At 37.7% G+C, this 14,536-nt stretch overlaps 1 protein-coding gene across 4 annotated transcripts in view; it reads right to left on the minus strand.

Moving 5' to 3' along the window:
- PREX2 (phosphatidylinositol-3,4,5-trisphosphate dependent Rac exchange factor 2) overlaps positions 1-14,536 on the minus strand; it is a 299,299-nt gene that overhangs the window by 75,441 nt on the left and 209,322 nt on the right. For all 4 annotated transcript variants that reach the window (XR_015247064.1, XM_086696066.1, XM_086696065.1 and 1 more), the window contains one exon: positions 9,603-9,746. Coding sequence is in view for 3 of the 4 variants with exons in the window: in XM_086696066.1 (XP_086552192.1) it covers positions 9,603-9,746 (144 nt within the window). In the remaining variant the exon portion in view is untranslated. The remainder of the gene's footprint in view (positions 1-9,602; positions 9,747-14,536) is intronic.

Consider the following 14,536-nt stretch of genomic DNA (forward strand, 5'->3'; position numbering starts at 1 on the left):
TTAATACGGATTTCTTTCTTAACTAACATTTTTGGTTAAGTATTTCTTTTTTTTAATACTTATTTATTCATTTTTGAGAGAGAGACACAGAGAGAGAGAGAGAGAGAGAGAGAGAGCACGCATGCGCACACGCACTAGTGGGGGAGAGGCAGAGAAAGACAGAGGGAGACCCAGAATCCAAAGCAGGCTCCAGGCTCTGAGCTGTCAGCACAGAGCCCATGTGGGGCTCAAACTCACCAACCATGAGATCATAACCTGAGCCGAAGTCGAACGCTTAACCGACTGAGCCACCCAGGCGCCTCAAGTATTTCTTTTTCCTTTAAACTTTATGGGATGGCACTTTTAACCTTTTGCAGAAGAAATGAATCACAAGGAAGTGCCTAGAAATACAACATCTCCTACAGAGAGGTTGCCAGCAACAGGAATGGCAATGGATCCAATTTGGAAATTTAAATGATTTCCCCTTGAGATTATTGCCACTGATAAACCTCAGTTTTCAGCAGACTGTTTCAAAATTGATAAAAAAATTAATCTTTCAAACTGCTAAATGCAATAGCTTCTAAATTAAATAATACATTTCTTCAAATTGACAGAAACTTATCACCATTTTGGAGACAAAAATAGGAAACTCATTATTAACTTTTTTTAATGGTTCATGCTTTTATTTAAATTCCAGTTAGCTAAGATATAGAGTAATATTAGTTTCAGGAGTAGTTAGTGATTCATCATTTACATATAATACCCAGTGCCAATCCCAGCAAGTTCATTGCTAATTTTTGCTGTGCTGCTTTCTCAACTAGTCAGATTTCCACAGCACTGAAGAAACAACAAACCTTTAGAGTATTGCTCAATTTGAAATTAAAAAAAAATGGCATTATTGGCCTATAATTGAGAAAAACACTTATGGAAAATTAGTGAGAATGCTGACTACATTTGCTTCAGTTACATGATATCAAATTTGGGAGCTTGTTTGAAGGATTACGTGTTTTTTTCCTTATGAGTTCTGCATTAATTAGAATATTTGCAAGTGGTTCAGCAAGCTTCTGGTCCTGAATACACACAAGAAAGAAAAGGAAGTCTTCCCGATAAAACAATCCTCACATAAATGCCATGTTCACTTCCATTAATGAGATGTTATTTGTGAGAGGCAAATATTCAGAGGATTCAGTCATCCTTCAATGTGAATTCCTCTTATTAGTTGGAGAGCTAATAATGAAAATCTTTGCATTGAAGTAAAACCACCACTTCCACTCCTTAGTAGCTGTGTGACCTCAAGCATGTTAATTAAAATCCAAGATCCTCAGGTTCCTCATTTGTGAAATGGAAAATAAGAGTGCTTACTAACTATGATTCTTGGGAAATAAATAAATGAAATAATAGTATTAAGAGAACCCATGACTATTCTTTTCATTTACTCACTGTGTTTTATATATTAGGCAACATGCCCAGTGCCCCACAGGCATTATCTAATTCAATTTCCAGGAGATATAGATTATGCATGAGTGTGCTTAGCCAAACAGGAAGTTTTGGGAACTAAGAGGAGGGTCCATGCAAGGACACTTCAATTTGTGATTTAAGATCAGAAAGACTGGAAAGGGTACGGTAGGAAGGAGCAACAGGGAAAGTAGCGTTGGGGGTGGGGTGGGATGAATAAGAAAACACCTGGGGTCTAATTTTTACAAACGTCATTTTTTGTTGGTTTTTTTAGCAATTTTTTGTAAAGTTTACTTATTTATTTTGAGAGAAAAAGAGAGCAAGCACGTGTGTACAAGTGGGGAGGGACAGAGAGAGAGAGAGAGAGAGAGAGAGAGAGAGAGAGAATGCATCCCAAGCAGGCTCCACACTGTCATCATAGAGCTCTATGAAGGGCTTGAACTCACAAACCATGAGATTATGACCTAGCTGAAGTCAAGAGTCGGACACTTAACAAGCTGAGCCACCCACGTGCCCCTATAAAGTTCTTAATGGCTCAGTTTTGGCCAGAATGTCCAGTCCTACTCTAAAATCTTATTGCCATCTAAAAACAAACTGGCATTTTTATGACATTCCTTGGCAATATTTCCAAATTAACAACAGATAAAATGAACAATTACATAGAACTTTTTTAAAAATGGGGAAAATGTATGACAATTTTGCAGAGTCTCAGCAAACTGTTATGGCAGATGTGTAGGGTTGTGAGGAAATGAACAATGACAAAAGAGGAGTTCTATATTTAAAAACTAAACTGTATAGCAACGAAGAGGAAGGAGAAAAACATTCTCAATTTTAGATGAATACCTTGGTTATTTATTGTTATAAATACAAGAAAATGAGATAATGTTTTGCCAAATTCAATTTCTACACTCAGCAAAAGTATGTTAAATACATAATAATGTCCAAATTTCCAAGTTTAGCCTCTTCTCAGCATTTGCTTGTCTAGTTTCCTTAATTCTCATCTAAACAACAATATATTTCTTAGTAGTAGTATTGACATATTTGGTTGAATAAATATTTAATAGCATTTAATTAAAAGCAGTATTGAAAATATGACGAATTTCTTTGTTTGCTTGTTTTCCTTCTACCCCTTCCGAATTTGAGGAAGCAAATCATCCCATCAAACTTAGGTGGTCACGAAAATGGAAATTAAATTATTCTAAGACTGAAAATGAACTGAATTTCTACTCACTCAAAATACCTTTCAAGGCTTTTCCAAGAAAGGGACTGACCAGGAAAAATACAGAATATCTGAAGAACAATTTTAAGAATTGTTTCAACAAACTAACACTCTTTCCTGACAGCATGATGACACTTCAGTGGTTAACTAATACACGACATATGCACCGGCTCCAGTTGGTCAGAATTCTTCAGAACTGGTCACAGTTTTCATGAGGAAAGCAAGTTTTATCAATCCTATTGAGACCAGCATGTGGTTGTACTGCCCTTTATTTTTTTTAATTTTTTATTATTTTGTTTTAATATATGAAATTTATTGTCAAATTGGTTTCCTGTACTGCCCTTTAAAGAGGGGTGAGCTCACATGTTTACAGACCGATTCTAACATTTAGGAAATCTTAATTCTGGGAACTGTTCCTTCATTTATAACACTACCAGGTATTTATCCAAAGGTTACAAAAATACAGATTTGGAGGGGTACATGAAGCCCAAATGTCCACTCACTGATGAATGGAAAAAAAAGATGCGGTGTGTGTGTCTATACATATATATGTACATAATATACACATATTATGGAATACTACTCAGTCATCAGAAAGAACGAAATCTTGCTATTTGCAACAACGTGGATGGAGCTAGAATGTATTATGCTCAGTGAATAAATCAGTTAGACAAATACCGTATGATTTTACTCCCATGTTGGAGGAGAGGGGAAGACAGGGAAACAAACCATGACAGACTTGTAAAGATAGAGACAAACTGAGAGTTGATGGAGAGAGGTGGGTGGGGGGATGGGCTAGATAGGTGATGGGTATTAAGGAGGGCAGTTGTTGTGATGACCACTGGGTGTTGTGTGTAAGTGATGAATCACTGAATTCTACTCCTGAAACCAGTGTTGCACTCACTGTATGTCAACTAACTAGAATTTAATTAAAAATTTGGGGAAAAAGTTATTTAATGTTTCAATTTCAAATACTGTATAAAACCCACAGAGAATACAAAGGGATTCATCTTTTAAAGAACCCAGAGTAGGGTTTTGCAAACACTCTAAAAAAAAAAATACTCGAATGAAGGCAGCTTAGAAAAATGACAATATTTGTAAAAAAATGTTCCCTTTTGTTTAACAGAGAAATGCTGGGGGTGCCTGGGTGGCTCAAGTTGGTTAAGCATCTGACTTCGGTTCAGGTCATGATCTTGCAGTTTGTGGGTTAGACCCTCCATGTCGGGCTCTGTGTTGAGAGCACGGAGCCTGGAGCCTTCTTTGGACTCTTGTGTCTATTTCTCTCTATGCTCCTCCCCTGCTCACACTCAGTCTCTCCCTCTCTCTCTCAAAAATAAATAAAAACATTATAAAAGAGAAAACACTATATACTGGAATACTTTTTAAATTTTTAAAAAAATAGAAGAGAAAATCTTCAAGTTTCTGGTTGATTTTAATTATTCTCTGAGAACAGAAGGACACCCTGTAAAGAAGTAAAAGTCAGCATTTACAGTTTGTGGTGCCAGCCTTTTTCATAAGGGCTGAAAAACAAATATACACAAGAGTGTTTGTGGAGAAAGGACTGGCACAGCATGTCCTATCTAGTGTAAGGAAAACCACCATAAGAGACCCAGGAAACAAGTACTTATCACTACTTTACAAAGAAGAGATGCCATATTCTAGGGCACAGCATAACTAACATCAAAGACCTTTATGTGATGCCATGTCCCTAGTACGTAGGATACATGGGGCTGGGAACCAAGAGTGGAAGTAGAAAGGTCCCTGCTTAGCCTCTATTGAGGGTTTAACTGTGTCCTCCAAAAAGATAAAACAAAAGTCCTAACCCCTGGTGGTTGCAAATGCGACCCTAGTTTTTATACAGGGTTTTTGTAGATATCATGTACTTAAAATGATGTCATACTGGATTAGGGTGGCCCAAATCCAATGACTCCTGTTCTTATAAGTGTCCACCTTATTGGGACAGAGACACAGAGACTGACACACTGAGGGAAGAAGGTTGTGTGAAGAAGAAGGCAGAGGCTGTAATTCTTGCGTCACAAGCCAAGGCATGCCATGGACTTCTGACAGTCAGCAGAAGCTAAAGTTAAGGAAGGATTCTTCCTTAGAGTCTTCCAAGAGAGCATGGCCTTCAGGCATCTTGATTTCATACTTTTAGCCTCCAAAACGATGACAGAATAAATTTCTGTCGTTTTAAGCCACAGAGTTTGTGGTAATTTGTTACGGCAGGGCTGGGAAACTAATACAACATCAGTCCCAGTGCGTCACTTAGGGATGTGTGCTTCCCATCCCTGAAACTTTGGCTCCATGGGTTTAAAAGGTCCTGATCCCCAAAGTAGCCCACTTTCCCTAGAAGACAAGGCAGGGGTCCCACTGAACATCAGCTACGGTTACCACCTGAGCACTGTAGGCCCCTGGTGCCAAGGCATCCAAGGAAGAGAGACCACCATCTTGGCAAGGCTGGTCGACTCTGATCATCCTAATTGTGGGGAAATAGGTTCTACTTATATAAATGGGTTAGAAAAAAAACAGTGTGGAAAGCCGCCACCATGGGGTGAAAGTGCCTCAGGTGAGCTATCGAGATATTGTACTGGGATCACGAGCAACTTTTGTATCACCTGCAGGAACTTACTTTCCATCTGATGCCTGTATACCTTGATCACAAACGCCACTTGCCCCCTAGACTCTTTGCTTCTTACACACACAAGTTAATGATAACTGTCTGATTGTTTTCTCCACCTTCACCACGTGTGTAAGATCTTATTTTCTTCACTTTCACCATGTGTGTACAACCTCATGCACTCAATAAATACGGAGAGGAAACCCCTGTTTGGGGTTCTTGTCTCCTCCTGGACATTAGCCTCTCTCATATTCAATTTTGCATCTGCTCTCTTGCCGGACAAGAGAGAACTCCAGACTCATAGTCTGCAACACATAAGGAAGTAGGGCTATTGCTATATAATGAGGGCAGGAAGGAACATGTTTGGCACCCAGTAATCCACTTGGGTCCCTCTTGGTACTTCCATGTCTAAATTTGACGGTAAATGGACAAATGCAGCAACCCTGGCCTGAGGAGGGCAGAATGAACAGGAGGGTCAGGCCCCCCGGGGATGGAAGTCTTAGTCATGCCACTGGGACCAGAAGGTTGAGGCTGAGGGCAAGGATGATCCACAATGGATACAGAAGAGGGAAAATAGGCATCTTTGGTAGCCCCAAGACCAGCTGCAGCAGCAGGGGTTATTTCTCATCCCATTACCATGTTTCTTCCCCAGGAAGGGAGCCCATCAGAGTCACAAAGGAGACATTCCTACTCTTGACCCAAATGGATCTGAGGGTACAGGGTGGACCATGGCAGGTCGCTCACTCAGATTCCCTTTCAGAAAGGATGGGCTTGTTGCCTAGCTGTTGCGGTTGCCAGAAGACAGCCCTCAGCCATTAGCTCTTTAGGGAATCTTCAGTCTTTGCTGAAGAAAACTGTCCCACTGAAATCATTATCTCCTAGAGGCAGCCTGCCTCCTCATGACTTAACAATGCAGAAGTGAAAAGGCCCTACCTCATCGCCCGGTCTCCCCATATCTAGAAATGTGGAACCTTTGTGAAATGGATCAATCTAATTAAGCAAGGATTAACTGGATAATTGCACAGTGCTTCATAATCTACGTTGACCTGTGCTTCCTCACTCCCAGTGCACTTTAGAATCACCTTAAAGGGGTGCCTGGGTGGCTCAGTCGATTAAGCGTCCGACTCTTGGTTTTGGCTCTCAAGTCATGATCTCATGGTTTCGTGGGTTCAGGCCCCGTATCGGGCTCTGCAATGACAGTGTGGAGCCTGCTTGGGATTTTCTCTCCCTCTCTCTCTCTGCCCCTACCCCATTCATGCTGTCTCAGTATCTCTCAAAATAAGTAAATAAACTTAAAAAGAAAAAAAAAGAATCACTGGTAAAAATTCTAAAATATACTGGTGTCTGGGCCTTATGTCCCAGAGATTCTGACTTAATCAGTTTGGTGTGGAACCAAGCTTGGGTATTTTCTAAAACCTCCCCAAGGTGATTAAAGTGCAGCCAGTATTGAGAACCACTGAGAAACAGCAAGCAAATAAGCCAACGGGAAATGGGCAGAGGAAGTGACCCTGAATATCTATCCTCCTTACTCCCATTTTCACCAAGTTTGTAGTCACTTGCTTTATCTCATCAAGGGCTTGGGGATCCCTCCAGCGTTAATTCCCTGGCCTGTAGGAAGTACTTAGAGAAGACTGCTTTTGTGTGATCTTTTCCTTCTAGCATTTTGCTTATGCTCCGTGCTGACTTTCCTGTTTGGCTGTTTCTGTGATCTTTATCTTGTAAATCTGTATCACTTGTTTTGTCTGCCTCGATTGCTATTCTCCTGCAGGTCTCCCCTTGAGTGATACATGTTCCTTAAAGTGTATCCTGCTTGCTTCTGGCACTAGAATTCCTGATCTCATAGCTGGTCCCATCTCTGCAGCGAGCCCCATCAGTCAGTGTGCCCTCCTTCGCCAAAAGGTCTATTCAGGTGAGAAAAATGAGAAGAAAGCAGTATGTTTGCTTCCTGTTCTAAGTATATGGTACAACAGACAACTTTACAAGGGCTGACAGAAATAATTTTCCCAGGAGGTTTTCAAATTCGTCTCATTTTTCTAATTTTCGTATTTGCTAGCAAAGACCAATAATGTACATATGTACACCTAAAGCTAAAACCCTTTGAATAAACTTCCATCTCCGGAATAGACACCATTTGGAATCTCTTCATTTACCACCACTTTCAATTACCAGATGGCAATCTCTATTCAAGCTGGTGTTGAATTTCCTGGGCTTCTCTCAATCTGATGAAAATAGTCAGAGCGACTAATAATGAATCCTCATGGGAGTTTTAGAAGTGCAGAGGAACTTCGGCAGCCCCTTTAAATAAGCAGCCTTATCAGTGACACTGTTCTAATGAGACAAGCTGTTTTCCAGTCTTCTTTACCTATCTGTGACCTCAATTGCAATAGTATTTCCACTGTTGCTTTTTCATAGTTCATTGCTGTGTAAATATTAAAACCTAATGTTAGCTAGTGTTCCGTTACATTTTAAAAAGCAATACTCTATTCACTGAACTAGTACGTATTTAGGGATTTTTTTTTTAAATTAGACTTAGCCATAATTATAAAAGAGAGGTTACTTGGAAAATACTCTTCCTTTTCCTATGAACATTTGCTGTTGGGTATGAATATTCAGCTATTTATGGCTGGTGTGTCACAAATGTAATAATTTTTTTAGAAAAGATGCAAAATGCCATCTGTCATCTCAGTCATGATTTCAAAGGCAGAATTTTTAAAAAGAGGAGTAAAGGAAAGGAAGTGAAGAACCTTTAATAACTGTAAACTCTGTTTAAATCCTATAAAAGTTAACCTCCTTCTTTGTCTTCTAAAACTATCTGTGTAATGGCATTTAACATATTTTAGGCTAAACTATCCTCCCAAGGTAGCTCCAAAGGTCTATTTCTGCTCAGTTTCTTTTTATTCCCCCATTCCTTTCCATTACAGACTCTTGTATTGTCTATATGGACCCTATCACAGTCCTCCAAAAAAAAAAAAATGAAAATACCTTCTAATAAACTCCTAAGATCTCTGCACTGACAATTTCCTCTGCTTAAATGTATTCTTACCAAGTATCTGAGGCAGTCATTGTTTTTAAACTATGGCAATCAAAGGAAGGGCAATCTATCTTTTAGAATTACAGTAATATGCATATGGTACAAGAATTTTCACTTGGCCGTAGATTTTTATTTCATTTGCCTGTCTGTTCTTCAGTTACAGAGATTAATTTTATTTCTCTACTCTTCTCATTTTTTATTAGAATATAAAGATTCCACAGCAAAACTGATGCAGTTATTGAAAACTCAATAGAAGAAAAAAATGAGGGGCGCCTGGGTGGCGCAGTCGGTTAGGCGTCCGACTTCAGCCAGGTCACGATCTCGCGGTCCGTGAGTTCGAACCCCGCGTCGGGCTCTGGGCTGATGGCTCAGAGCCTGGAGCCTGTTTCCGATTCTGTGTCTCCCTCTCTCTCTGCCCCTCCCCCATTCATGCTCTGTCTCTCTCTGTCCCAAAAATAAATAAACGTTGAAAAAAAAAATTTTTTTTTTAAAAAATAAAAAAAAAAAAAAGAAGAAAAAAATGAAATCCTCCATGGACCTGCTCAGAGAAATTGATATAATCTTGTGACCACAGCATGAGTTAAAAAAAAAAATCATAGACTAGAAGAAACTACACTAGAATAATCTGGACTTCTGATCAGTTTGGGGCTGCATTTGTGCCTCTGGAAATAAAAAAGATCCAGGATCTTTCCTTGGAAACCAGTTCACTGAAAGACTCTTACTCATGTTAACCTTAATTTCTTCTATTGCAGTTAAAAAAACTCATTGTTCATTTGCCAAAACAATTTTTTTATTTATAAAAGGAATATATTTTTACTCAGGGTAAAAACTCAAAGAATAAAAAGTCATCATCAATTTAATCACCCAATGATACCAAAAACATTTTATATACATTTGATTATATACACACTTGGATTACATAATTGAGAATGGAATATAAATTTTTTGTAACTTGCATGTGTACATTGCCAATCTTTTTCTAGCTCATAAAAAAATTTTAACCATATACTTTTAATGGCTCTACCATAATTTATTTGAGCCAAATTAATTTATCTGTATTATTTAAACCACTCATGTCTTGTTTCTCCATTATAAATACTGTTGCAGTCCTATTTGGTAAATATTTAAAACTAATGTTATTCTTTCCTTAATAAACATTCGCAGAAGTAAATACATTACCTAGGTACTGTGAAGGAATTTTTGAATTAATGGAAAAAACAACTATGATGGCTACAATTACATGTATTTTTAAAAATAAAGATAACATAATTTAAGTACATGTATTAAAAAAAGTAGTTTACCTTGTGCAAAAAGAACAGGATGAATTTTAAACCCTCCTCCATTTTTCAAACGTTGAGGCAGCTGTTCAAAATGATAACTATCAATGTAGAAGTAAACTTTCAGAGCCTGCCGACTTCCTTCCGCTTGATATGTAAGAGGAACATCTAAAATGACATTTAATATTACATTATTTCCAAAAGTCAGGTTATGTTATAAAGTGTATTTGTTAACTTTTTAAAAAATCTTGAAAATTACTAGAAACTAATATAAATATATGCATATTATATATAATGTATTATACTCATACAATATACTTGACATATATGTCGAGTTCAGGTTAGGCAAACTTACAGCGCTCTTCAGTGAAAGTATTAAATCAGATTCTTATTAGCTAAAGCAACAGATTTATTACTGTACTGTATATAAAATTCTACAATAGGAAACTTCGTTACACTTTGACACACCAGATGTCTCACTTAACTAAATGAGAAGTTTAGTTACACATGGTTTGGAATCAGAATCTCCCAGGGCAGCTGCCTCATTCATATTTTAGTCAAAATGAGTCCTTGGGGTACAATTCTTAAGTAGCGTACAAGAGATTGGGTACAGAGCAACCATTATCAAAATTCGCATGGGTTTTGCAAGTTCCATTCCCTGAGCACCAGATCAAAAACATATTACCTCTGTTGATGCCCTACAGTCATTAGAAATTATCTGTCCAAATTCTTTTAGTTTTCTCAAAGATCTTAAGTTTAATTACTCAAAAACAAAAGCAAAATAAAAAACCAAACCCAAAAAACAACCAATTTGAAAAGCTAAAATGATGCAGGAGTATTTCATAGTGCTATGATAAATACTTCTCATTTTATGTTACTTATCCAAGACAAATAACTTTCATTTCATTTAAAAAGAATGTAAAATCTTCCTGAGAAGCTAGAATAGTCATATTAACCAAGTTAAAAATTAAGGCAAAAATATAGTAGAAATTTTAATACAAGTTCTTGCTCAATATTTGTTAGTTCTAACCTACTTCTTGAATAAAATTATGTATAAAAGTAGAGTTCAAGGTTAAATCCATTATGGAAGAGAGATTCCAGGTTTCTCATTAAATGTAGGCAATTATGCATATCAATAGCAGAGGTATTGCATTAACATCTACAAGTCTCTTTTATGCCATATAATAATGCTTATTTTATTTTTCTTTCCATATTTTTAGAGTTTCTTTAACTTTATTTATTTTGAGAGAGAGAGAGAGAAAGGGAGCAGGGGAGGGGCAGAGAGACAGGGAGAGAGAGAGAATCTTAAGCAGGCTCCATGCTATGCTGTCAGCGCACAGCCTGATGCAGGGCTTTGACCTGAGCGAAGATCAAGAGTTGGACTCTTACTGAGCCACCTAGGAGCCCCTTTCTATATGCTTATGGGAGGTATAAAGGATTTGGGTTTAGAAAAGAGAAGACATTTCTCAGTTGAAGAGTTGGAAATTAACTGGATTTGAATGATTGGGAAACTCCGTTTTTTCCTTAGCTCTATAATAGAAAAAGGATGCACAGACACTATAGAAAATGTATATATACTAAGTATATACTAAGTATTTGTATTTTCTAGTCTCCCTTTACATACAATGTCTTTCATTTGTATTTCAATTTTTAAAACTCCATTTGTTTAGTCTTTGGCACCAAATGTTTTTGAAAGAAAGATAATAACGCAGCAGTTGGAGTTCCATTGTAGGACAAATAAACATGCTATCCTAGGAAGAAAGAAAGTGAAAATGACTGAAAATTATCAAGTATATTAAATTTAAAATGAAGTTAAAGCTAAGAGTGAAAGAATGACCTTCTCTCGAAGTAATTGGTATACCTATAAAAGCACATAGTAATGTGGAGCTGAAATTGCTGCCTTTTATTTGTGGAAATTTATCTACTATGAAAAAAAATCGAAGATTAGGACTATGTAACAATTAAAGGCTACAAAAAAATTATTGCACGAAGAAAAGGTCTCTCCTATGGTATTTATTCCAGAGAGGAATTCCAACCGTGGCATCCCATCCCGGTAAACTTGGCCCTCCGTCACTGAACAGGCCCATGAATTTGAAGGTAAGTCTCCAAGAAGTTGTTAGTTCCCTTTGCCTGAATTGCTCTTCCTTGACCCTCTGCAGGGCTGGGTCTTTATCACCCTTTGGATTTCAGCTTAAAAGCTATTTCTGCTGAGAGCCCTTCCTTGTTGATTCCTTAAAGAGCCACCTTACCCTCATTCTTTATGCACTGCTTATTTCTTGCATAGGATTTATCATGGCCCTAATCATCTTTGTAGTTGATTCCTTCTTTGTTTTCTCCCAAGTAGGCTGTGAGCTCCATAAAGATAGGGATGGTGTCTGTCCTATTCACCACGGCATTCACGGTTACAGGTGCAATGCCTGGCTCATATAGAAAAAGTGAAAGCTCAAAAATATCCATTCTGCTAATCATTATAGTAAAATTACCTGTATCACCATTGAAAGGGGGGGAGATTTGCTATCATTATATTTTTATTCTCCAAAAACATGAAGATTTTCCATAAAATATATTTAGTTTTATACAACCTAATCATTTAGCTCACTTATTCCTTCTTCACTAATTACCTAACATGACATAGAAAGGATCTCGTACTTTCCCTATACCACAGTGGGTTACAATATCCATCTATTCCTTTCCATCTCTCACTAGTTTCTAAGCTTCATGCCAATGGGGTCTTTGTTTTATTTAGTCACTATTATATCTCGGGAATTTAGTTCAGCAGTTAGCATGGTGTATATACCTAGTATTTCTTAAAGAAAAATAAAATGTCTTCAATCCAGACATTTGAGTTCAACTTGCTTGCAAGCCCTATTTTTTCAGAATCTCATTATTCTTTAATGCAAAAATACGACTATAAATAACGCTAAACATAGCTCTTTAAAAAGAATGCAGAGTAATAAAGTGAGGAGGATGGGTTCAAATATTTGCTGAATACTACCACGAGCCTTGTAATGTTAGGGACTTTCTTTTTTTTGTTTTTCAATTTTTTGAATGTTTATTTATTTTTAAGAGAGAGAGAGAGAGAGATAGCACAAGCAGGGAAGAAGGCACATAGAGAGAGGGAGACAGAATCCAAAGCAGGTCCCAGGCTCTGAGCTGTCAGCACAGAGCACAATGTGGGGCTTGAACCCACAGGCCACAAAATCATGACCTGAGCCAAAGTCAGCCGCTTAACCAACTGAGCCACCCAGGCACCCCTTTTTTTTAATTTTTGTTTTTTTCATTAAATTTCTTTTTAATGTTTGTTTTTAAGAGAGAGAGAGAGAGAGAGAAAATGTGCAAGGCTAGGGACTTGCAAATACATTATCTTATTTAAGGCTCATGACCCCATGAGTGAGGGAAAGCTGGTATTCCCATGTTTGTGCATAAGAGTCGCACAAGTTTGGGACTCAAGTTTCTTATCTTCAAAGCACTGTTCTCTTTATAACTTCATGTTTCCTCCCCTCTGTGCTCAGTCCTTCCTTCAAAGACAAGTAGCCAAACTAGTCTTCACTACAGTGATGCAAATTAATTTGTCCATCGGACTCCTCTGTTTCTAACCTTACAGAAAGATCAAATCACATGCAATTAATAATAAAGCTCTAGCTTCCTTATACCACTTAAATAAGATGTGATGACACTGGGTATTAAAAAATTCTCTTCTTTCCTGAATATACTTAGGTATGTTCCTACCATCACTGTTAACGACTTGCTTGGAATATCTATTAGTGTAGCATTGGAACTGACCTTGCCCTAGGGACCTGTTTTCAGAAGTTGAGGTTATGCTTTGGGGACATTCATAAAAATATATATGAATTACATGAATGTTTATATTTGTCACAGATATGTACACATTTACATGCTAATATTACTTGTGTGGTCTTAATTATCTCTAATATTTATACTAGTTTTCAATGTGCTAAAGTTAAACCTCTCATGGTGGCTATGCAATAAGTAACTGTTTTTTTGTTTTTTTTTTAATTTTTTTTAACGTTTTTTTATTTATTTTTGAGACAGAGAGAGACAGGGCATGAGTGGGGGAGGGGCAGAGAGAGAGGGAGACACAGAATCGGAAACAGGCTCCAGGCTCTGAGCCATCAGCCCAGAGCCCGACGCGGGGCTCGGACTCACGGACTGTGAGATCGTGACCTGAGCCGAAGTCGGATGCTTAACCGACTGAGCCACCCAGGCGCCCCAATAAGTAACTGTTTTATCAAGCTTATAACACGGGTCCCCTGCCTGCTTGTTCAACAGACCATTCACCAGTAATGTCGTATTTGAACCATGGAAAACAGTACTCCTGTGAGCTTATGGCCCCTAAAGCAAAATTTGAAAGAAAAAAAAAAACAGGTTATGTTGTGAAAATAAGAGTTTCTCTGCCTTTGGCAAAATCATACCCACATGACTAAAGTAAATGAAAATATATTCTATTTTATACGTGCCCACAGAAGACCATACAATTTTTTCAAGTAATAATATCCTAATCAATTAATCCCCTTCACCAAGTTCTCCCTTGAATATAATCCAAATCCTTAACATTGTAATTCATGTTCTCATTCTCTCTCATTTATCAGTGAGGATGAAACTTTAATAAAATTCTGTTCTCTCTACCTTCATAATTTAATACATTCAGAATCAACCACTTGTACCATCTCCACAGCTACCCTCAAGGTCAAGTCCCCATCATCTTTCAACCTGGGTCACTGAAGTAGCTTCCTCACTGGTTTGCTTCTGTCCTTGTCCCCAGTAATGCTTTATTCAACACTGCAATCAGAGGCAGCTTTCAGTAAGTAAGCCAGATCAGGTCATTCCTCTGACCCATGGCTTAATTAGAAACGCGAGGTTCTTTCAATGGTCTGGTATAAGCCTCTTCACGTATATTTTCTATCACTTCCACAGTTGGTTATTATTATTTATTTTAC

This window comes from Puma concolor, chromosome F2, assembly GCF_028749965.1.
Source record: "Puma concolor isolate L17-30 chromosome F2, mPumCon1.1.hap2, whole genome shotgun sequence".
NCBI classification, from domain to species: Eukaryota; Metazoa; Chordata; class Mammalia; order Carnivora; family Felidae; genus Puma; species Puma concolor.